The 25381-nt window shown below is 44.0% G+C and overlaps 2 protein-coding genes across 2 annotated transcripts in view; both read left to right on the forward strand.

Moving 5' to 3' along the window:
• The first annotated feature begins 713 nt into the window (after positions 1–713).
• baiap2l1a (BAR/IMD domain containing adaptor protein 2 like 1a) lies at positions 714–23483 on the forward strand. The gene is made up of 14 exons (XM_079756738.1): positions 714–1012; positions 2360–2435; positions 2840–2926; positions 10945–11006; positions 12688–12759; positions 13229–13363; positions 16206–16358; positions 16848–17003; positions 17124–17238; positions 17561–17774; positions 19147–19206; positions 19309–19459; positions 21895–21932; positions 22103–23483. The coding sequence occupies exons 1-14, from the start codon at positions 962–964 to the stop codon at positions 22173–22175; spliced, it is 1443 nt and encodes a 480-aa protein (XP_079612864.1). The 5' UTR covers positions 714–961; the 3' UTR covers positions 22176–23483.
• Positions 23484–23962: 479 nt separating this feature from the next.
• The window catches only part of tecpr1a (tectonin beta-propeller repeat containing 1a), a 16146-nt gene continuing 14727 nt past the window's right edge, over positions 23963–25381 (forward strand). The window contains exon 1 of the mRNA XM_079757516.1: positions 23963–24103. The gene's annotated coding sequence lies outside the window, so the exon portion shown is untranslated. The remainder of the gene's footprint in view (positions 24104–25381) is intronic.

Raw genomic sequence — 25381 nt, forward strand, 5'->3', positions numbered from 1 at the left:
TCTGCCCGCCTACTTCGATCAACTTTAAACATTACACATGATGATATATGTTTTTTTAATATATTTGTATAAGCCTAAATAAGATCATCACATCAGCAATACTGATTTATTCTACGCTGTAGTTGATGCGTAATGGATAGAAGCGCGCGTAATTCCTATGCCAATGAACGTCCGCATCGTGGTGCCAGAGATACACAAGTTTTACGGTACGTTATTAATAGTCAAATATGAATTCCAATTATGTCGATCTAAAATGAGGAACAGGAATTTGATGAAATGGGAAATTTAACGAAGAGTTCAACGTTAGTTTCCAGAGTAAAATTTTGCCTAAACTGCTCCAATATCTTTCTAAATTTCTCATTCTCTCACACACACGTAGGTAAACGCACACATCCACACGTCCACACACACACACACACACACACACACGTAATCAAACATAGCTCCCAGTCCAGGGAGTGGTGCCATGGTGGGCCCAACCCTCTGCTAGCTCATATAGACTCATCATGATAACGAGCACGGCGGTGTTGAAAGTGCATGACTATGGCCATGACGTCATGACCCGGCCACGCTGCCCGAAACAGCAACGCGCTCACCGGCTGTCACACGCACACACACACACACACACACACACACACACACACACACACACACACACACACACACACACACACACACACACACGCACACACACGCCTCCACACACCGGGAAGTTGTCAGAGTGTGCGGTTAGTTTCAGGGAACGGTCATAAACGCAGTGTGTCTCTTGGCTCGGCTCTGCGTCTCCTTGCCCACATGCACAGATTGAGGTGTGTATCACCGAGTGTCGTCTGCCCGCTGGGAACCAGGAACGCGCTGCTTCTTCTTTGAGCGATCGTGAAGCTCGTCCCTATAGTCGCTCGATCGATACCTTTTTTCTATAGAAGTGATCCCGGAGGATCAACCGCATAGGAGCTGAGATATGTCTCGTGAACCGGACGATGTCAACAAGCTGACCGAGAGCACCTACAAGGTAAGCGGAGCACATCAAATAATATCATGATGTGATTCAAGTGACTGATTCTAGTGACTTTTTTATTAGAGGGATTTTTATGATGAGGTTTCCGTCAGTCGGTTTAGGTTAGCTATATCAGTGTACGGGACCGCTCTTATTCCAGAGACATACTTTAGCTTCACCCCACCTGAGTTTCAAAGTGCACTAAGTAACAGGTATAAAAAGAGTTGCCTCGATCATTCTTGGAAGTCGCTCCATAGGCTGATAGTCCGACAGTAGTGACCCCAGACAGTGAAACATGTGATCGGCATGGCTAATCCGAAGATAAGAGATACCTATATACATCTCAATCCACACTGATCGAATCACGTCCAGGCGACACCTCGCCAGATAATCAGGGGTAAATCTCTCAACAACACTGTACAACCAATCGGTATCTGTGTGTGTGTGTGTGTGTGTGTGTGTGTGTGTGTGTGTGTGTGTGTGTGTGTGTGTGTGTGTGTGTGTGTGTGTGTGTGTGTGCGTGTGTGTTCACCAATGTCATGATAGTTTCATTCACTATCTCTATCTATCCTGGAAACAGTCGGGACTGGAGAGCTAGTGAAGGAAAGAAAGCGAGAGAGCGATAAAGCGAGAGAGAGAACCTGTTTTGGGGGTTGTTTAATTCCGAGCACAACTCTTAATTCTCAGCCGACCGCAAGCCTTATTGTTCTCGTTGGGGCGTGCCGAGGGAAAGGCTTGGGAGGCGAACAACACTCGATTGTTGAGGTGTTTCAATAGGTAGAGAGGGTGGGGTGGGGGGGGGGGGCAGACTCCTCGTGGCAGACTCCTGGTGCCAGACTTCGTTATAGAGCCGGAGAAAAAGAAAAGTGAGGGGGGTTAAGTTAACGATTAAACATTGTATTGCTTTTGTAGTGAAACGGCGTCCCCTATGCTATTTAAAGAACAAGCACACACACACACACACACACACACACACACACACACACACACACACACACACACACACACACACACACATACACACATACATACATACATACATACATACATACATACATACATACATACATATACACACATACATACATACATACATACATACATATACACACACACACACACACACACACACACACACACACACACACACTGTGTGTGTTTTAAAAAAAAAAAAACACGCACACACACAATGTGAGTGTGTGTTTGTGTGTGGCCTCTACCCTACTCACAATATCATTATTTATAATGTTTTTGGGCGGAAAGCAAGAGCTGACTCTTATCTTAGAGCAAAAGATTCAAATTGATCACTAAAGTTTGGGTTTGTCATACTAGATGTTGTTTTCCTCTCTCTGCCCGCTCTAGAATGTGATGGAACAGTTCAACCCCGGGCTCAGGAACCTGGTCACCCTGGGAAAGAACTATGAGAAAACCGTCACAGGTAAAGCCCTCGTCTAAGGAGAACAATACCACTCAGGCACATGGTTCTGCATTGTTCTGCATGACTGGCTGCTCCCAAGATCACTCACTCACAAGATCAAATCAATCAGCTTTACTCAATGAAGGCCCTAAAACGCATCCCAAAATACCGCAACCATGAAAACCCATGTTCCAAGTCAATCAAGTAATCATTCGCATGGTTGAGATAAAGGAAAGTTGATACTTTTAGTTTCAACTCAAACTGAATTCAATTTCAGAGCAAGTTTTCCAAAATCACATTTTCACTTATTTTGATTATTTTTAAAATTGTATGGCAGTTGCTTTTTGCAGTTTACACTATAATTTAATTGTTCAGATCCTGTCCTTGTAACGCAGACGTCTTATTGTTTGTTCTTTCCATCCCAGCCATGGCTCTTGCAGGGAAGACCTACTTTGATGCCGTCTCGAAGATTGGAGAAAATGCGACAATATCCCCCGTCTCCAGAGAACTCGGTGAGTTCATAGTTGTTTTGACCGACGCCACACACACACAAACCATAACACGCTCACGCCCCCTCCTCCTCCACCTGTAATCTGCACGGTATATAGCTGTAATGTTTATAACATTTTCCGCTGAGTAGACATAGGTTTTCAAAGAGTCAAGCTAGCGAAATACGGTTTTGGTTTTACCATCCTCTCATTTTTATCACCTTTTATCACCCGAATTGGCCAAGGGAACGGGGGGAGAATAACAACCTATCCTGTTCACACGACCTCCTTGTCGCTCTGTTGATATTTCTTTGTGTCTCTGAGACTTGAGCTTGTACTGTGAGTCATTCACCTGTCTGTGACTCAGCGCCGATCATTATCCCTGAACTGGGGAAATACAGAGATGCCCTGGTTCCACCCAAGGGGATGTGGTGCAGGGGGTACAGAATATATATCAGCCGTTCTGGTTCATGTTGTTACAAGTGTTCCCCGTGTGTTTGTGTCTATAAAGGACATTTCAGCTAAGGTTACAGTGGCTGTGGTACAAAGACAGATCTGCTCCACGGAAATGCTTGGTAAATGGAAACGTGGTCTGTGAGAAAAACAAACTATAATAGAATCTGCGTTATCGTGACAGTCTTTTTGCATGCTTATTGGACCTTTCTATAGGGCTTTCTGTGGATCATTGTTTTGTCCTATCATTACATTGAATCATTTTATAATGCTGTCATTAAGAAGATTTTCTTAGAGAGGAACCAAAGCATGAAATCTAAGTGGAAATCTAACCCCTTAACCCCTAACCCCTTATCCCCTAACCCCTGACTCCTGAGCCTGACCCTTGTGGGATTACCAAGTGTAAAAAAAGAAGACAAAAACAACAACAAATACTTAACAGAGCAGACAGTAACTGAAGGAAACAGAAAGATTGCATATTGTTCCAAAAACCAACATTTAACTTCAGAAAAATGTGTTTGTTGTTATGCCAGCAGTCTTGCATAGACAAGAACCAAGAGAGAGAGACACAAAGCCACAACTAGGAAACCAGAAGGGAAATCAACCTAGACCCAATCAGACATCATTATACCTGTTGGATTCCTACATTTTGGATTCCTCACCACTTGCATTAATGGCAGCACTGCTTGGACAATTTAAAAAAAACATTTGCTTTCGATGTGCTGGCCTCTCTGCATAGGTTTTGCTAAATAGAAATTGCAGATAAGAAAATCACTGAATTGATATGGTTGACAAAACCCAAGGTGCAACAAATTATCACTTTGGAACAATTATCATCCCTCCATACCGTTGATATTGCAACATTCATCGTCATGTCAACCAGGTTATGTGTTCTTATCCCATTATGTTTCACTGTGATAAGAAAAGAATGAATGTTGGGTGAACCTAGGCTTAAGCTGAATACAATCCTTACAATACATATACATGAAAACAATAAGACATCAATTCAGTTATGTGAAATAAACTGAAAGTTGACTACACGGACTGATGCCTTGTGGAGCATATCATACGTCATTCTGCCATTCCGATCTGTTTTGAATTAGCTTTAGGATTCCATCACAAACAAGATGGACACGTCCCCTTGGAAGCTTTCCTTCTTTAAAGCATACCTCCCAGTCTTCGGTCGGACTCTTTGCAGGGCCGAAGTGACAACGGCAGGGCTGTGTGAGTTCTTTCACTCGTCACACAGAACGGTGGAGGCAAACAAACTGAACAAACAGCCGGACGGACAGAGAATTCTGTTCTCCTCAAACCCCTCTCCCACCAGATCCCCTTCCTATCAGGCTCTACGGCAAAAAAGTGATTCACGTAGTTGTATTTTGATCCTCATCTGATACCACTATGTTCAACCTGCAGACTCTCCAAGGAATCCCTGGCTTTAGTGCAGGCATAGAGATCAGTGACATAGTGATGTAGCTCTCCATCTTTATGGATTTTTATTTAAATAACTCATTGTATTGCTCGGTTTGAAATACTGCTCCTGGTGAGGTGATGTCTACATTCATCAGTCAGATTGTAGTTTTATTATTTTCAGGAAGATATTTGAATTACAGAAATATTTATGTTTATATAACATTCATAACTTTTTAAGAGATTAAATGAATAGAAATATAGGCCTTTTTACAAAATATACTTCCTAAATACAGGCCTTAACATATAGTAAAGTTTTACTCTCCTTTGCTCTCACTCCTCACTCCTCACTCCGAGGTTAAAGAGTTCAGTGTGGTTCCTAAAAGTAGGTGGTACGAGTGTAGTACAGGTAGCCGTTACGGTGGTTTGACCTCCCTTCCCTCTCCATGACTTTGTAAACATTGGTTCTGTCCACACAACTTTGTAGCCAACAGCCAAAGTCATCACGTTATCGCCTTATAAAGGCAAGGAGATTAAACTCGGAAAGCAAAGTTTTGGACAACGGACAAAAAGCACTTGTCAGATTCCTTGTGGTGTGACCTTTGCGTCGGCTTTTAAAATAGTATGCAAATTAGTCCGACCACGCAGACATGGTAAGCATTTCGGGAATGTGGTAAAAAAGGACAGCGTTTTGGTCATAGGGAGAGTGGCTTTAAGGTAATTTAAGGTAGTTTGAGGAAATTCAGAAGAGAAGATTACACTCAGTGACAAAAGAAAGAGAGAGTGGAAGGGTGAGTGAGCACCAGTGCCACAAAAACAAACAAGGACATTCTAAGTTCCCTTCCTGTTGTTAAGCACTATAGAGAAAGGTATTTGCACTTAACACAGGCATCTGTCATCATTGATGGGTTAAGCCAGAACCACTTTCGTCTAATAAATACATTTTACCCACCGTGAAACCTAAAGGCCCCCAGGGTTGCCGGTCCAATACCACCAATTGTCACCATGAAATCCCTTTTTTAAAAGCCAAGTGGTTTGAGCTTCCATACCCGTATCTCTGCAAAATCAGAACCTATTGTGTGTGCTTCAAATATGACATTTGGTATTGTATAAATCATTGACCCCGAGGAAATAAGAAAGCAAAACACACGATTCCAATCAGGGTTTTCAATGGGTCTAGAATTAGAGACTTCCTGTAAAGACACTGCTGTTGTGACCTACAGGGTGTGGCCCCAAAAGAGTAGCTATCGACAAAAAGTTATTGTAGAAAGAACAGCAACCCCACCATCACCACCTGCACCACCTCTTCCACCTTTTCTCTTAGCTATACTTGTCAACCCTCCGCTGACGGTGGGGCTATTTGAAACACTGAGGTCGAGCTTTCAGTGGGACTTAAATGGTAATGGCTGCCTGCCTAGATTGAGGGCAGATAGTTTCAGCCTGATTACTTCTGTAAAGCATCTTTGCTTTGGAGAGCAGCCAATTTACTCCTCTAAACGGGGGATGAAGTCAGTCACAGTAGGCTGAGAAAGAGTTTGTGAATCTTCAAAACTGCTGGCTTGGGGATGTTGTCGTGAGTGGGATGATTTGGAATCTGTCCCACAGACTGCGATGTCGTCAGGATGCGAAAGACCATTTCTCTCTAGAGATATGACATCACCAGAATCCCCTGTACATTCAAGAATCAACTATTACCTAATATCGGCAAGTCTTTCTCTCGCTCTCTCTCTCTGCCAGACGGATGGATTGATAGATCTCTGTTAGGTGTCAGAGACCCAGCCCCCGTTTCTGATCTCTTGCTGTCTACCTCACTCTCGCTCTCCCTCTCACTTACTCTACCCTACATATACACCTTAGTTCTCTCTCTCTCTCTCTCTCTCTCTCTCTCTCTCTCTCTCTCTCTCTCTCTCTCTCTCTCTCTCTCTCTCTCTCTCTCTCTCTCGCTCTCTCTCTCGCTCTCTCTTTCTCTCTCTCTCTCTCTCGCACACATTTTCTTCTCTCTCTATCATTCACGTTCTATCTCTAGTCTAGATTTTGTCCTTAAAAGCTCCACATATCTTAACAATCCAAGCCTTTCTAATTGGCTTGCCTTCACATTGTGAATACCTCTCTGCAGATATTTATATGTATGTTCAGCATCTCAGATATGTTGTCTAGTTTCATTCTACTATCACTGTATCTGTGTCATATTGAGTTATACACTTTGATAAGACACCATAACATCTTCTGGGAATTTACCCTAAGAGAAAAATAAACAGGGGATAGTTTGGTGACATGGCACATGATGATGATTCACTGTTACAGGGCTCCCACCCAGAAGAGCTATTACCGTGGGTAGGTTCGGTTTGAAATCTCTATTCTCTCCTTTCCTACGGGCCCTCACAGGAACCAATAGTAGGCCATAACTCCCTGGGGCTTGGGCCTCCATATTATCACAGCTCCTCTACTTTCTTACATACACAATAAACAATTGTTTAAACAGCGGTGCCGAGCAATACCGGCTCACTAACCATGGCAACCGGGCACTTTGGAACCCCTTATTTTCACTTGACAATAGTAGGGTTAAGCTGAGATAGCAAGATGACATTTTGACCATTTTAAACTACAATCTTTGTATGAATTTTGTCCATGTATTAGCTCTAAACAAAACCTTCAGCACATGAGCTCTGATGGAGTGATTCTCAACTGGTGGGCCGCGACCCATAAGTAACCTATAAACCTTTATCTCTAGAAAGAATGAACTAATGTGTTAAGTCATGGTTCAAAGGCTCACTATTTCCTTGAGTTTAGCCACAATTGTTGCAGCTTTTTGTTCACTCCATGTGTGTAATGGTACAGGAAAGGATTGTTGATATGGAATATTAGTAAATCGATAGTAAAAGGTTAAACCAGTTGAGAACCACTACTCTATGGGATTTGGCTTGTTGCTACTGGGACACAGTAGAGTACATTCACATTATGACATTGAGTCACACATTTTCATTACATTGAACAGGGGTTGTATAAGGAAATATTCAAGTCAATCAAATTCAAGTGGCTGTTATCTCAAATTGATCAGATATGAATACATATTAGACCAATCAGTCTCTTGGTTTAAAAAAATGGCAATAGAAACTCTTAGCGTCCATAGATAAAATTTCCTTGATTACATCAGATGTACTGCCTCCCAGACTATTGCCAAATAGATTTGTGAGTGTGTGTGCATTTGTGTGTGTGTGTGTGTGTGTGTGTGTGTGTGTGTGTGTGTGAGTAAGATTGTGTACGTGCACCTGTACTTGCATGCGCACCTTCTTGTATGACTTATTATGACAATATTTTATCAGGAAGGAAAATAAAGTGCCCATAGCAACACCCAACGATTCACTACTCCCTCCCTCCCTCCCTCCCTCCCTCCCTCCCTCCCTCCCTCCTCCCTCCCTCCCCCCTTCCTCCCCCTCCCTCCCTCCCTCCCTAGCCCTCTCCTGAGATGAACGTAATGGAGAAGAGATCTAGTGGTGACCACAGTGAGGCAGATGGGACGTCCCATGTACAGTACACTGACCCCCGGGGTGCAGCCACTTGGGTTCACCTCCAACCTGTCTGGCACCATTTACTTTAAGGGGACATATATCGACCGCAAACTGCAAAGTTCAGAGCGAGTTCAGCTGTTGGATAAAGACTGAGAATGGCTTAACCACACTGATGTTGCATAAGAACCCCTTTAAACATGGATTTGTATGCGTTTGGTCATATGATATCAGATTGCCCAGAACGCATGTTTTAAAGGGGGGGTCTTTTACTTTCTGAGGCCTTTGTTTAATATTTGAAAAATGAAACACACACACATTAAACGCATTCAGGTATATTAAAACAAAAACTGTTATCGCAAGAACGTACACACAACAGCTCAGTATGCCAAAGAGCAGTGCCACCGGTCCGACATGTGAACTATCATGTACAATTTGTCACGATTATAGGCTATCCTATAACTTTATCCATTTATTCCATCACTTACCACTACCTATGACACCACAAGGTTTAAATCATGACAAGTCACCATGTCATCTGCAAGGAATGCTTAAGGTGTAACCTTGGTAGATGCCATGACATCAAATTATAGACGGCAAGTTTCTTTTGAGTGTGTTTGTCCTCATGTGTTTCATTCAAAATAACTTGAGGCATAACTCGAAGCCTGGCAAGATGGCTTCCCTCCTGTCTAATCTACTTACTTACACCTCACCTCAGAGTGAGTCACCGTAATGTTGTCATTGTGCTGAAGAAGTCCACTTCATATCTCTCTCCTACTTCCTCCTTGCTCTGATTTCGCGTAAGTAGAAAGGCGGTTTATAGTTCAAACAATTGATTTTTGGTGTATCTTGCCTTGGAAATGCTTTGTCTACAGAAACAAGTGAACACCGTTGAAAGTTTACTACAAATGACTTTAAAGTTCCTGTATAAATCTTTACCCGCCATTCTACCACCAAATCAAAGTGCTTTTAAAAGGAAAAACATTTGCTTTAACTTTATATACTCTTCTTGGCTTGTTCTGCCTCTAGCCACATGCATGTCTCATGTCGATTAGCCATTATTGCCACAGGGACAGAACAATAACTAGTCCACCATTTCAAGTGTAACATTTCCGCATGGGCCAATCTTAGTGCCCTGTGAAGGTAAACAGTGGTGTCTGCCAGGGCTTATCCTGTTCAGGTGTGCGGTACAGCAGCCTATTATCCAGCCCCTTGGCATCACAGGTGGAACCCTGCAGGTGTACCTTAACCTTTTAGATCCCCCCCCTCCCCTTCACTCCCAACCTCAAACTCATCACCTCCCCCCCAATCCCCCTGTGCTCATATGGTGCTGTTGTTGGATGTTGGGACTGTATAAACAAGATCACCTGCTCCCCCACTCCCCAGCCCCACCCCCACAAACACACATACATACACACACACACACACACACGCATCACCGCTGCCACCGGAGCACAAAGAAGGCCTTCACCAGTACTTTCTGGGGACCTTTCGGAGGTCAATGTTGTTGTAGCTGGACTCCGCTGCCCTGCAGCCGTGGTCCAGAGGGCTACTAGTTGTGTGTGTGGTGTGTGTGTGTGTGTGTGTGTGTGTGTGTGTGTGTGTTTGGGTGTGTGTGTGTGTGTCCGTGTGCCTCTGTGTGTGTGTGTGTGTGTGTGCATGCATGTATGTGTGTGTATATGCGAAGGCGTGTGTGCATATAGGGGGCACTCAAACTTGTGCCCATATCGTTTGTTTAAGTACTCGACGCAGCTGATACGCTTGTTCCCGTTCTGCTCCACCTTCCCAGAGCCCTCCTAGAACAGAGTAGCACGGAACGGACATTCTGCAGAGTCCTGCATGCACCCGCTGTGTATTCTGCTGTTTGCCAGAACACTGTTTGTCCTGTAGTGAACCTTTAGGTCTAGATGTAACCCTATTGTGATGGAAAGGGTTCAGGTCTGATTGTCCCTTGCCGTCTGCTGTATTGAGCGGTGCCCATTGTCCTCGGCAGTACGCCTGCCGGCAATCGCTGGGATCGGTCTGTGTGAACGTGGATTGTTCTCATCTATGGCAACAGAATAAAACGATTCTTATTATACAGCTGTTCAAACACCGACAGCCGGAAAAGGGGCATGTGTTGTCGGTAGATTCCTTTTTAGATTGTCCCGTGCTGGTGTGTTGAGTTTATGAACTGTATTGAGAAAGAACTAGTTTGTGGGCCGTATAGATTGTTTTGATGTCAATACTCATGTACAGGTATATACACTACAGTCAGCTGACACGTTCATTTGTGTCTTTAATTGACTGCAACATTCTTATGTTCCAAAGAATACTTTCTTGCATTCCAAATTGCATTTATTTTGCCATTCTTTCTTGCCTTTTTTGCACTTCTTATCTGTTGTTTTTTTAAGCTGCGTGATATGCTTTTTCTTATCTATATTATATTGTCACAACAAGGACAACTAACCACACCTAGATACATGGATTTTATCAAATAAACCTATACACATTTTTTATTAATGGAATGCCAAATTGCTGTCCTTTATCAGAAATACGATTAGACCACCATGTATTTCAATGCATTGTAATATGTTTTGGAGCTTATCTTTTCTTTTCTCATCAATTGTTCTCGTGTCACATTAATCAAAAACCCACTCATCTAATCTCCTGGTATATCTTTGTGTCTCCAAGGCATGGTCCTCATGGAGATCGGAGAGACCCACAAGATGGTTCAAATGGAACTGGAGGAGAATGTAAGTACAATAGTATTTGGTAGAAATAAGAAGTTTCATGAGTATCTGTTGAGGGACCATGGCCCTGCTGTTTGCTTGTTATGCAGAGGGAACGACATAGTTCCAAGTTAAGTGTTCATCTTATCAGATCTTGCATAAATGCCGATCCGATCTGGACTCAGGAATTGCCTGGAGGGTTTTTAGCAGCAAGTGCAGAGCACACGACAAAGATATTCCTGCTTATATGCCCATGAGCAACCGCTGTATGGAAATTCACCCTATGGCGCAGTCCAATGCGCCGCGGTGGGACGCTGAAAAGCCACAGTATGCAGTGGAAGCCCCGGGTTTTACGTGTAATCATTTGAGCTAGTTCAGACCACTAGAATCATGTGGGGGATTTTAAGGCCTCTGGACAATGTCGTTAACTCACCAAGGTTACGTGGTGGTGTTGTTGTGCAGGTTGGCAACACACACACACACAAACACACACACACACACACACACGCACACAAACACACACGCACGCACGCACGCACGCACGCACGCACGCACGCACGCACGCACGCACACACACACACACACACACACCTCTTTTATGAACAATTATCATTCCAGAAAGGTCTCTCTCGCTCCGTCACCTCGTAACCATAATCTTTAGATACCTAACCGAAGTATGTCAGCAATAGGCAAGAATTCCACTTGAGAACAGAGAGATGGACATTTTTGGTCATGCTTTACTTAGAGTTTTTAATAACATTTGAATCTAGAGGTGAGGCGGAAAGCTCAGAGTGGATGGCAGAACCGGCTTCAAGCTTGGTGTTGTCTCTGGGAAGAATGCTTTGAATACCTGTCGCTGGAGAGACATAAACCTGAGTGACAAGTCACATGTACAATTAGAGAGACACAAGTCACATGTTTGAACCTCACAAGCAAACGCTGACACTGCAGCAGTACAGATTACTTGACTTGATTTATCGTGAAAGGTGGTGTCTTTGTGTTCTTTTTATATATTGAGAGTATTTGTATCATTGACTCTATGATACTTATATGCCACATGGGATAAGGGGAGGGAACAAGCTAGTCTTAATGTCTTGTTGAAGTTAGTGGTGCTCTTATCTTATGGTGGAACTTAACTTAGCTCACTGTCTTTGTATATTCATAGCTGAAAAACCTTGCACCTTGTTCACTGCAAAAAAAAATGCTATAGTAGTTATTACAGTAAACATAGTCATGTCACACCTATGGATATATTCATTATCATATAGGCGCACAGTGATGGTGATTCTGGTGATTGGATAGTGGCCCAATACTGAAATGGAATTATTGATAAATTACACAAACCTCCTTCTGTATCACAAATAAACATGTTGGAACAAGTTGAAAAGTAGAATGCTGTACTGCATTGGCTCCCGACATTTTACATTGATTTAGGTGTATCACTAAATTCTCATCAAGAACTTTTGTAGTCAGTTAGATATCTATTTCTTTTCAACAATTAATATTTATTTTTTACCTTTGTCTGTATTTTCCTGCAGTCAATCCTAAAGTAACGCCCTTTGGGTCTACAACTGATCGGTTTTGCAACAGGGGCGAGCTGTAAATCATTAATGCCCAGCTTGTTGATAAGCCCATCCTACCACAGGAATCCTGTCCTCACAGAAATACGGTCATAGTAACATTTACGTCTCCATTGTCTTCACAGTTCAAGAGGTTCCACCGTGAGATCATCATCGAGCTTGAGAAGAAGACGGAGATGGATGTCAAATACATGAATGTAACTACACCGCCTTGTGTCTGGGGTTGGGTGGGGTTTGGCTGTGGTGGTAAGGGAGTGGCACGCTGCCATAATCGATGCAGTGTTGACACTTCCTTGTCCAGCATGGCCACGGGTCTGTCCGTCCATACATTTATCCATCATCGATCAGTACGTCCATTCTGGCGTAATCATCCATCCAGCTCTCTTCAGACCTCCTTCAATTCAGCCATCCATCCACTCATCCATCCATCCATTATCTATCATTTGTCTCTTCATCCGTCCGTCTATCTTTCCATTTATTAATCTATCCATTCATTCATCCTTCTGCATTCATCGATGCATCCATCTATTCAACTATCCATCCATCCACTCATCCATCCAAAATTCACCCATTCATCAATCATCTATCTATCCACTCATCCATTCATTCATCCATTCGTTTATCTACTGCTATATCCATAAGGAGCATATCACCGTGTCTCCTCAGGCAACCTTCAAGCGCTACCAGACAGAGCACAAGGTGAAGCAGGACTCTCTTGAGCGCTCCCATACCGACCTGAAGAAGCTGAGGAGGAAGAGCCAGGGGAAAAACTCCTCCAAGTACGACATCAAAGAGAATGAGGTAGGACATGGTGGAAAGACCTCAAAGAACTCACCGGGCCCTTACCCTGTGGGTGGGCGTTGGAGAACATTGTCTACAGTCAGCTGGTGCTAGCGAGGTTCGCTGTAGTGTTGCTGCTCTGTGCTGGGTGAAATAGAGGAGCTGTACTTAAAGGTGGTGGATGGTATTGAAGTTCTTTTGCCGAGAGTGTATAAAAGCTGAGCTCCTTGTTCAATGAGAGTTGTAATGTACAATATTAAAAGTTTAAAGAACAACATTAATGACAATGACTGTTGGCTTATTGATTTATTAGGACATTTCTTATTAACTGATCAAAGTAGATTTGTAATTTCTAGATAGGCCGGTTAAAGTGTCCATTCATGTTGCTCCTTCAATGTTAATTTAGAGTTGAAGTAATATTATTAACTTATTCACTAAATAATTGCAAAAAATGGTTGAATTTTGATTTTACACTGAAGAAAACTGAGAAATGTGTTTGTGAGTACGTAAACACATCTGCCAACATAAAATAGGACAGATTTCCATCATTGCGTTTTCAAGTAGTAAGGAACAGAGCATACATGAAGGCAAAGTGTTTAACCCGGTGTGGCAAGGTGGGCACATGAAGTGTTCCTCCGTGTTGATGTTGCCATGCCAACAGCTCTTTGTTCCAGATTTATCACAGTGCGAGGGCCATTCGCTATCGTCTCAGTTACGATGCGGAAAAAATTGTGTGCTCATCGAAACACGCATTCACCCAGATGCACGTAAAGACGCGCATGGATGGATGCTCATGTCTTCATGCGGAACTCAAACACACAAATGCACACACACGCACAACCACACATGCAAACAGGCACACACTCTCACACACACACACACACACACATGCACACACACACACACACACAGTAGGGACACACCAGGATTTACACCTGGCCAGGTTTCCTTTGATTACAGAGTAGTTGGTTTAAGGGGAGGGTGGGCGGGATGAACATTTGATAAATTGATGATCCAAGTGGCTTGGATGAAACGTCCCCCCACCCCTTCCGCACAGCGTCAGATCTTTAGCTATCAGCCCGCTGATCTTGATGCAGTGTGTACTAGTTTGGGTCGGGTCCATATTATTGGGTACTGTGCCTTTATTGTGAAAAGGTGGGGTTCCCTGGGTTAAATCTCCGATGTATTATGTTCCATGCCTGTATGTTTATTATACTGCCCTTGCGTTCACCGTTGACGACAAGCCAGGGTGTGTTTTGTGTGTTTGTGTGTGTGTGTGTGTGTGTGTGTGTGTGTGCGCGTGCGTGTGTGTGTGTGTGTCTCTCCCCCTCCCTCTATCCTTCCCTCTCTCCCTCTACCTATCTTGTCTCTCCCACCTTCCCTTACCAATTATTTGGTCCTTATCTCTCTCCTGCTCTCTCTCTCTCTCTCTCTCTCTCTCTCTCTCTCTCTCTCTCTCTCTCTCCTCTCTCTCTGTCGTTGTGCCTGTTCATCCTTGTTGATTGGCTTGTTATGTGGGGGGGAAATGACTCCAGGGAGAGCAATGGAGAGCGATAGGGAGAGGGAAGTGGGGGACCAAGGATGTTTTTTTAAGGGGTCCGCCCGCCATCAGATAATGAGCTCCATCGTGACCCCCCACTCTGACACAAAGTGATCATTTGTGGTTGAAATGGAAACTGGGGTTCCTCAGAGCAAGCGATAAGAGAGAGAGAGAGGGGGACAGAGAGGGGAAGTGCACCAACTAAGTACGGAGAGGGAGGGAGATAGTGGGAGAGCAGAAAGGTGAGCTCGGTCTCTCTGACACCCCACAGCAGGAAAACGAAAAGACTGGTCCCAGGAGATCCTCATTCACCATTGCCAGGAAGACCGAGGGGCGCGGGGGGGCCAGGGGGGGAGTAAGGAGAGAGAAGTCATTAAAATCCCGGACCCCAGAATTTCTCTCTTTCTCTAGACTTGTGTGTTGGATGTGTGTGTGTGTGTGTGTGTCTTCCTTCGCCAGCTCTATGGCAACGCGTGTCTCTCAGCGAACGCATCGAGTTGGCCACTGCTCATGGAGCTGCCCTTGTACCGGGGGGGTGGGTGACTGGCTGGGTGGGAGGTTGTGTGTTCATGTGTGTGTGTGTGTGTGTGTGGGTGTGTGTGTGGGTGTGTGTGTGTGTGTGTGGGGCGGAGGCCGAACTCTGAGCCAGGTCGCAGTGTGCTTCGTGTCCTCCCCCTGCTCTGTGAGATTGGCAGGTGGGCGCTGAACTCTAATAACGCTGAGATCACGACGTTGCCGGTCTGTTCGCCGTCCACCGCACGGTCTAGCAGTCGCTTTCCTTCCTCCCGGCCACTGTGGTCACTGTGTGTGTGCGTACGTGTATGTGTGTGCGCGCGTGTGTGTGTGTGCGTATGCGTGTGCCTGTGTGTGTGTGTGTGTGTGTGTGTGTGTGTGTGTGTGCATGTGTGTGCTTCTGTCCGTGTGCCTGTGCTAATGGGAGTTTCTTCATGGGTCAAGATGAGGTCTTGCGTTATATAAACCTCAGCCAACTTAATACACGGTAGAGTACAGCATGTACCTTGGCAACACAAGGGATGAACAGCCCTTTCTTGAGACTAGTAGCACGCGGAAGAAACACCATTGCTTCGGTTTTGCTTTCGCTTCAGTGTGACAGTCGGCCTTCCGTCGATTGAATGATGGTTGATGATGTTCAAGGGGGTCCCTGATGACCACAGCGTACATACAGACCTCCTTGTGGGACCTGTTCATGAATATCATGCATCCCCCCCCCCCCCCCCGAAAATAATCCAGTGAAAAAGATTTTCTTTTATAATAATACATTTCCCAGTGCCCTTATGTTGACCTTTGACCCTCCCTCCCTAGTACCTGGAGACCATATCGTCGCGGCAGACGGACATGCAGAAGTTCATGGCCGAAGGCTGCAGGGAGGCGCTGCTGGAGGAGAAGAGGAGGTTCTGCTTCCTGGTGGACAAACACTGCATGTTCTCCTACCACATCAACACCTTCCACGACAAGGTCAGCCAAGGGGGAGATACCATGTGGGGACGGGGGTTGGTGGGGGTATGGGGGTTAAAGGAAGGGGTCCGATACAGCTACCTGTATTTCACCTGCTACTTGATCCGCCATCAACTGTTGGTGGTCTTCCTTTTAAAGCAAGACAATCCATTCTTATCTGAGGGGCTTTTATTGGAAAAAATCGGACTGATTTTTGATTTGATCTTTTTTGGATGAAGGTGTGAGATAGTAGCTCAAGTGTTTTGCCCACAGCAGAAAACCCCAATGTCGTCAGCCTATCAATAGGCATTGTTAAGCAAGATCCTACCCCTTACTGTATGACAAACATCTATTCAGATAGAGAGGGGAAATCAATGGGAAATTCAATGATTAATCGCGGATGAATGGTTCCGCTAATTCTAAATAGTAAAGCTCACTAGGGTAAGGGGTTAGGGTACGGCCTGCGTCTCTCTCCATCTCACACCCCCACCCCTCCCCTCCCTCCTGCAGGCCAAGGAGCTGCTGGAGGGGAAACTCTCCGGCTGGCAGGAGAAGTGCAGCGATGCCACCAACGTGCCGGACACCATCATGACCCTGATCGATAGGCCACCAACCCCCCTGGCCAGCACCCCGGGGTCCTCGCCGCGGGTGGAGCACTACAACCGCGTGAGTGGCCTCAGGGAAGAGGGAGACACGTTGGAAAAGGAAGACCGGGGGGGGGGGGGAGTATTAATGACTTGCCTTAAATACTCAATGCTAACGCAAGCTCCTGTGCTCTTCCTCCAGAGAAACGCAGACTCCATGGTTCCTCCCCCGGCCCCCCAGCTCAAGGCCCAGATCAGTCCTCTGGCTAACATGTTCGACCAGCCCCCCGTCATGTCCTACTCGGACCAGCGCTCAGGTGCGTGGGTATTGGTGGTCGTCAAGGAAGTCACAATATGTGACTTGATCATCTTAACCAATGTGTTACTCACTGAGGCTTCCTGGTGTGGATATCACTCACTCTAGTGCCCGTTAACTCTCGTGGTCTTATTTTTTCCTTATGCTTCATCTGAATATCAATAAAAAAAACACAACAGAGTAAAAGCATTGACCAATCAAAAACGGTAAGGAGCGATCCATTCAGCCACCAAAGAGCCATAAGTATCATAACGAAACAATGGCGGACTTCAAAACATTCGCTCACCTCCCTCCCCTCACCTCCCTCCTCCACCCACCTCCAGACCAGGGCAGCCTCGGTGAGGACAACCTGTCCAGCACCGCGTCCCAGTCGTCTGACCTGGACACGGGCAAGCGGTCGCGCGTGCGGACCATCTTCCCCCACAAGGCGGGCAGCAACCCCACGCTGCTCAGCTTCGACGAGGGCGACATCATCCTCCTCCTGCTGCAGGAGGAGCGCGACGGCTGGCTGTACGGCGAGTTGGACGCCACCAAGCAGTACGTGTTCAGCGGTCAACGTGACCGATTCACTGCTCAGCGCTGCTCTTTGTCATTTACTGTAACAACTGGGGCGTGCCATTTGGCGGCTAGTACCGTTACTATTACTCGTCCTCAGCTCTCCTTAGTTAGAACAATTGTTATATTTAACATGTATGTTGGTGAATTAATACAGTATTTCCCCTTTTCAGTCTTCCAACATACTAATGACCAAATTAAATAGGAAGGCATGTAGGTATGCATGGAGTATATTTTTAAGAAGAGATTAATACATTTTGGCCATCCTGCGATCTAATGGGCCTCTTCTATTCCCTATTCTGTGGGTCGAGGCCTAGTGTTTGAAACCTTATATAGCCAAAGGATGAGCAAGGTAGGGTTTAGACATGACCTCGGATACCACCAGGTAGACTGGGGACATTGGGGTTTGAAAATAACAGTAAAAAAAGAGAGTAAAGAGAATAGTATCCAGGATGTTGGGAGCTTTATGACTCCCTTTCAGGAACAATGCTGAGTGTGTGAGTGTACAGTTCTGGATTGGATTGGCCCCTTGGATAAAATACAGCATAGCTGTGACTGAACTGTGTTTAACCTAGGGCACTTTTTTATTTTTTATTATTCCAAGACATAAAAGTAAATTGGTCAGAAACTAAAATGGGGATGGTAATATGCACTTGGCTCAAACACACCCTTATTCATTACCTTACAGAAAAACTTGTGTCAAGTGTTCCGGGTGGCAATACAAGTTCCTGCCATTTGTTGCGTTGTCCTGATCTCAACCATCTTAAAGCTTGTCAAGCATGTTTGACTTTATAGTCAGAAAACTATCTCTCTCTCTCTCTCTCTCTCTCTCTCTCTCTCTCTCTTCTTTCTTCTCTCTTCTCTCTTTGCCTGCTCTCCTTCACCAACAGCCTCTTTCCTTATTTATATGGTCTTTAATATTAAAATGTTCTCTCTCTCCTTCTTCTGTATAGCTGTTTCATTTTCGTTTATTTAACTTTTTTCTCTCCCACTCTACCCTTCTCCTTCCTCTTTTTATGTGATGATCTTTCCAAAAATGTGTGTATGTACGTGTGTTTGTGTTTGTGGGAGTATAGTGGTGGGAGTGGAGGGCTGTTGCAGTAAATCTTTTGAATGTTTCATATTTTTGCAGGACATACAGTTACTGCCTGTGTGGCTGTGCTGACATTCTATTGTCAAACCAGTTGCTCTTGTGCTTAGGGTTTTTAGTTGTGTAGGTTGCACAGGATATTGTGTGTTCATAATGCTGAAACAGAATGGAGCATTGTAACCGATTATGATTAACACTGTCGGCCATTTGAGCTCTTCAAAGTAGTGGTTTGAGAGTCATGCTTTTCATCCCTTTGTTTTGTAGACGGGGCTGGTTTCCCTCATCTTACTGTCGACCGTATACAGAGCACGCCAATACAAACAGGTAAGACCTCATCCTTTCATATGGAGATTAAAAGAATGAATATAGAATAAGAACGGTATATTAATATAGATGTCAAAGTAAATGTATCAATCGTCTCTTTAGCGGTAGCATGAATACGCCCATGGGCACCTTCAGCCAGGTCAGCCTGCCGGAACATAAAGAGGAGGAGCCTGTGCTGCTCCCGCCCCCAGACTACAGTGACCGCACCCCCTCCAGACCCATGGGGGGCTCCACCCCCTCACCACACAGCACGGTCAGTACCTGATCCTGTGGTAGTTTTGGTTTCTTGCTCATTGACCATACTGATCTTTTGCTTTCAATTGATAATTTGACAGGGCAATACGATGTCTATTAAAGGCCAAACATGATCTGGTTGATAATTCATCAGATGATTAATTGCTGCCCTTGAGCAACAACTCTAACGCTGCAACCTGACCCCTAAGGGTGTCCCCGTACTAATAAATACCATAAGCTCGCTGGTATTTATTTCTCCACTGTCACCAGGAGAATAATCATGCTTTTCCAGGAAGTTAACCTGTGAAAGGTAATAATGTGGTTAACCTATTTCCTGATAGTGATACTGCATACTGTTGTTTTGTATTGGAGCTTGTTGAACAATTGTTGAACAATGCAAGCGCAACAAAAAAACTGGTGAAGGAAGTTCCCCCTTGTGTTTGCGAAATGGAGAATACCGTGAATGTTTGTCGGTAATATTTTTTCCCAATTTATATCAATCCAATGTGTTGTTGTCAACAAGGGGAATCCAGCAGTGTTATTGAAGTGAAAGCACGGGGAGGAGGTATGAGCTATACGTGGCTCAGGCATCTCAACAATGCTCCCAGCCGTGTTCAGCCTCTATTTAGTAATGAAACGACTAATAATGGGTTGGCAGAGAGAGAGAGAGAAGGAGAGAGGGAGACATAATTAAGTAAACAGAGAGAGAAAGAGAGAGAGACATATATAAAGAGGGAGAGACGGAGAAAGACAGGGAGAGAGAGAGAAATTATTATATATACAGAGAGAGAAAGAGAGATAGACACAGAGAGAGAGTTAGAGAGATAGAGATAATATAGAGGGAGAGAGCGATAGAGGGAGTGAGGGAATAGGATGGGACGACAAAAGAGGACTTACTGTATCCACATTTTCATTAGGTGCCGTCAACTCGGTAATGAAAGATCTGCTAACTCTGAACTATGAGGGAAGGAGAGAGTTCCACACACACCTTCAACGTCACCTCTCTCCTCTCTCTCTTTACTGCAGGCCTTCCCTTTCTCGATTTTTTTTGGGATCTCCCCTACTCTGCTGTCGTCTCTCGCTCTCTCTTTGTCTTCCTCTCTCTCTCTCTCTTTCTCTCTCTCCCTCTTTCTCTCTCTCTCTCTCTCTCTCTGTCTCTTTTTTTTCTCTCTCTCTTTTTCTCTCTCTCTCTGTCTCGATACAAATACATTGTAGTTCAGGCTAGGCTCAGTTCCACCCCTCTCTATGGCAAGGGTTGCTGTAGTTACAGAAGAACCCACTAGCTCCCCCCCCCCCCCCCCCCCCCCCACCAACCTGTGTGTAAATACTAAATTGATGAAAACTGTGCCTCAGCTAAGCTCTACATGTCATTATCTGCAAAGGAATATAAAACTCTCCCTGCAACAGAGCGCCAGTGATGAGAGCATCACTCCGATATTCTATAAATACTCCATCACCTATTTGAAAACATCTTTGCCATGAGAATACCTGCTAGTGCCATTAGTACATCTTTGTCCCACTCTCTCTTACTATCTCTATCTCGTTTTGTATATGACTCTCTTTCTTTATCTCTCTTTCACCCTAACACACACAGACACACATAAACACAGACACACACAGACACACACAGACACACACAGACACACACACACACACACACTCAAACATACACATATACACACACGGCAATGGGGTTGAGAGTCAGGATTAGCCGAGTGCCAGATGTTTTCATAACCTGGCTCTTGAACCTCCTCTCATGTGTCAGCTGTTGGTGGAGGGTTTGTGTGCTCATCCTTCTCCACCTGTGTACACCTGTCTTAATGCTGCTCGGCCCCTAGGAGATTATGGCTTTGTCATGGCCCCTTGACTTTCTTGATCTTCTAGATTCCTGATTACTCTGCAGAGGCCTCTGAGGTCATGACGCATGGTTTTACTGAGGAGGCTGTGGGTGCGTGCGTGTGTGTGCTTGCGTGTGTGTGTGTGTGTGTGTATGTGTGTGTGTAGGTGAGTGTGAAAGAGAGATAGAGAACGAGATTCAAATACAGAATAAGAGAGATTGTAAGAGAGAGTGTGACAAAGATCTGTGTGTGTGTGTGTCTGTGTGTCTGTGTCTGTGTATGTGTATGCATGGTGTGTGCGTGTGTGTGTGCGTGTGTGTGTGTGTGTCTGTGTGTGTGTGTGTGTGTGTGTGTGTGTGTGTGTGTGTGTGTGCATGTATGAGTGTGTGTATGGAGGGGATGGGGTGGTGTTTTGAAAAATCCCATCAGACCTGTATTACAGCATTGGCTGTCATAACAGCTGGACAAAGGGTGTGTTTTTACACAGTTATTTAAGATTTGTCGCCATGATTGTGCGCATGTGTTTGTGTTTGTGTGTGTGTGTGTGTGTGTGTCTGTGTGTGTTTACTTCACTGTATTGTGTTTACTGAGGATCCTCTCTGCTCCCCTTCAACAGGTTTCCAACGGAATTGGAAAGACTCCTGCTTTTCTGGGGTGAGTGTCTCAGTGATATACCTTTGAGGCTTGATAATTACCCAGATTTTGTTGTGATATAAATATTTTTTATCTCAAGTTGATAGCTAATGTATTTGACACTATAGGAGTTATGTTGCATGTTTTATTTGGACCGTGTCCTCATGACATGTATGTTTTTTCGCTCACAGTGGAGGGAATCCTTTCGCCGCCATCAAGTTGCGGCACATAGTCACGGATGACAGATCAGCACCGCACATCTAACCAGCCACCAGTGCCAAAACACATTTGATCTTCACAATCAGAGTTGCATCCGATCTCCACCAACTGTCCTGTCCTGTCCTGCCAACCCGCTACCTAGTCTCACTCAGATGTACTCTGTTCCATCACAACATGTTAGCAAAGAGAGCCTTCTCCTTGTCTATGTTAATATCGTCACAACAATCATGGATTTTCAAATTAAAAGTGTTGCCACGTGAAGTTACACTTTTCAATTAATTTAGACTTTGTGCATCTAGCTGGCTATGTGTATTAATATATAGTTGGGTCACCAATAATTTCGTTACCGACCAATCGATCTATCAATCAATCATTGGTAGATCTCCATGCCAATGATTGGTTATATATGACGTCCAAGTGCAGTTGTGAATATGGCGACACCTAGTGGTGGTACGGTCCTGAGACGGATTAGCAAGCGGGTTGCCTTCCTGACTAAGCATCAAGTGTTTCTTCATTTTCTCTTTATTTATTTTTAAACTTAGATAGTGTGTTAGAGACATTGTGTGAGGATGAAGGGAGAGTGACATATGTTATTGTAAATGGGCTGGGTTTTACGAGTGCACCCTTCGAACAGGCTATTTATTTACAAGTTAATCCTTCAGCACAGAAGTTCGTCGTGGAGCTGTTTTCAAAAAGTAACATGACACATGACACTTTTGGGGCCACGTTGATTTTTGATTTGCCGTTGACTTCTAGAATGTATTTTAAATGTGTACATTTTAATGGAAGGCATACTTTCCCTATTTGTGTTTCTCGCTGAATGTTGGGTCTACTTTGCTTCAATTGTGATCTAAATATTTTGATTAACAGTGGACACCGCAACCACAGATAGGCCTATACAGATCTACCTGAACGAAAGATGAACAATGTTGTATTGTATGCTATGTTTCAAGTTATTCTTTAAAAATAGATATACTTAGTACAACGAGGAAGGTAGAAGTTATAAAATGCATTGTGTAGCATATGTATGTATGTATGTATGTATGTATGTATGTATGTATGTATGTATGTATGTATGTATGTATGTATGTGTGTGTGTGTGTGTGTGTGTGTGTGTGTATGTATGTATGTATGTATGTATGTATGGAGCAAATTAAGAAAATATATTTTGCATGGAAAACAAATTATTTGTGGTTGGAGGCAATGATAAAGCTGGGTACCTCACAGATTAAGACATGTTTAAAACTGGATTGATTATGAAATAGTTATTATTATGTTTGTTTGTTTTTTCAATGAGTAGTACTGCCTTGCCTCTGTGGTCGCTATTGTAGTCTTTTTGTTTCTCAATAAAAAAACATAAGAAATATCGTGTGACCCTTTGAGATGAGTTAAAGTTCATTTTCTGATGACACAGTTATGATAGAGGCCACTAGTAGACCACGTTACAAAATAAGTTAAGTCAACAGTTCAAGAGAGCACACCTGTAGAGGGCAAAGGTCGTAGCAGGACGCACTGATAGCTCTAATACATTTAAAGGAGAACAACCGTGCTTTCAAATGCACGACTCTTCACAGCACTCCCGCCCACCAAGGTAAAAACATACATTCAGCTACATACACGTGAGACTTTGATTCTTCTTAGAACCGACAGTATGCAATAAATACAAAATAAGCAAGACACTGAAATAGAAACATCTATGATCTTTCCTTTACTTTCTTTGTGGACAACAGCAGCATCTAGCGGTGAGGAAGTGTAATGACCGCAGACCGAACACGATAGGTAGAGGATAAAACGCAGAGCGACACCCAATGGGAGTGGAGAAACGACACCACTTCCTGTGTCAAAAAAGAGAACCCACTGTGATGTAAAGACGTGACGATAATACGATGTCCATCCACTTTCACTTGCTGAATGAATATTAGAGGAATATCTACCAAGATAGGTCGTATATGAGAGAAAACGAAAGAGAAAAGGTTGGTATTTGTTATTATTTCAAGAGATCTAAGCCTCTGATCGTGTGTCAAAGCAAACAGGCGGCTGACCATTAGCTTGCACGATATAAGGGTGTAACGTTAGGCGTTATTATCATTACAAATTAATACTATAATCAGATTTAGCATATGACCATCTAACATATGACTCAAAGATCATCGTTACATTTCGGGCATGTCATGCTTTCCCCCATACATTAGCACCATTCGTTACAACGTAACAAGAGTTACTCCTCACCACTGTCATCATGTTTACCTTCTGTACTGATATTTTATGATCAGGTTACTTTATAACTATTTATTATGCTTGGTTGATAGGGTTTGAAGTGATTCGATCCACATTGTCTGGTGGTCACTGGTTGGATTTTGTATTGGCAATTTGCAATCCTTTTAGAAAGACCACAACCATCATTGACATTGTTCTTATTTTATTGTATATTCTAAATTATGTTGTCATATTCTACTCACTTTTGGTAACTTTGACTCACCACAATGCACTGATGCATAACAACGGTATGAAATAGTATCTGAGTTGGAGTATTCAGTGTACTGTCAGGGTCATCCTTTCCACCCACGGATAACAGTGCCTCCCTTGTCTAAGCGCCTGTCGCGGGGCAGACCTATAATTACGCGCGTCTTGTGTTTCCTCACATCTAATTGGAAAAATAAACTATTTGCCAAAATAGAAAGTGCGTTGATGTTGGCAACATTCAGGACAACGCAGCGTTTACACAAACGAACACTAGACGTTGACAGAAAGGTCAGCAGCTTTACACTTTGCAGGGATAATTAACGCCTTCTCCTACAGCAAGTGTTAGGCCTAAGGCTGTTGTTCTATTTGGTTGGTAGTAGGCCTACCTTAAGAGACACTAGTCCCAAAGACGTAAAAAAAACACATCAATTCTGTCATGTGCAGCCTCTCTTTGGTGGAGGTTAAATGGGATGTCTTATTAATGATTCAGGATCTTTATTTGAGCTTAGCAATGACCCTGCACTCACTGCTCTCTCTCTCTCTGTCTCTCTCTCTCTCTCTGTCTCTCTCTCTCTCTCTCTCTCTCTCTCTCTCTCTCTATCTATCTATCTATCTATCTATCTATCTATCTATCTCTCTCTCTCTCTCACACGCTGTCACTCTCCTGATTGATCAATGGATCAACTTTTTGTTTGTACAAGTGAATCTATTATAACAGAAAACAGAAAGACGTCAAACTAAAGAGTGTGGTTGCAGATCCTCTGAGAGGGTGTCTACCTCTATATTAT

Source organism: Pollachius pollachius, assembly GCF_949987615.1.
Source record: "Pollachius pollachius genome assembly, chromosome: 19".
NCBI classification, from domain to species: domain Eukaryota; kingdom Metazoa; phylum Chordata; class Actinopteri; order Gadiformes; family Gadidae; genus Pollachius; species Pollachius pollachius.

What these genes read in the sequence shown, in the direction of transcription:
- baiap2l1a (XM_079756738.1), top strand. Translation starts at nt 962, where the DNA reads ATGTCTCGTGAACCGGACGATGTCAACAAGCTGACCGAGAGCACCTAC. An exon ending in CCCCGTCTCCAGAGAACTCG is followed by an intron (nt 2,927 to 10,944) that starts GTGAGTTCATAG and finishes TGTGTCTCCAAG; the next exon opens with GCATGGTCCTCATGGAGATC. An exon ending in AAGACTCCTGCTTTTCTGGG is followed by an intron (nt 21,933 to 22,102) that starts GTGAGTGTCTCA and finishes TTTCGCTCACAG; the next exon opens with TGGAGGGAATCCTTTCGCCG.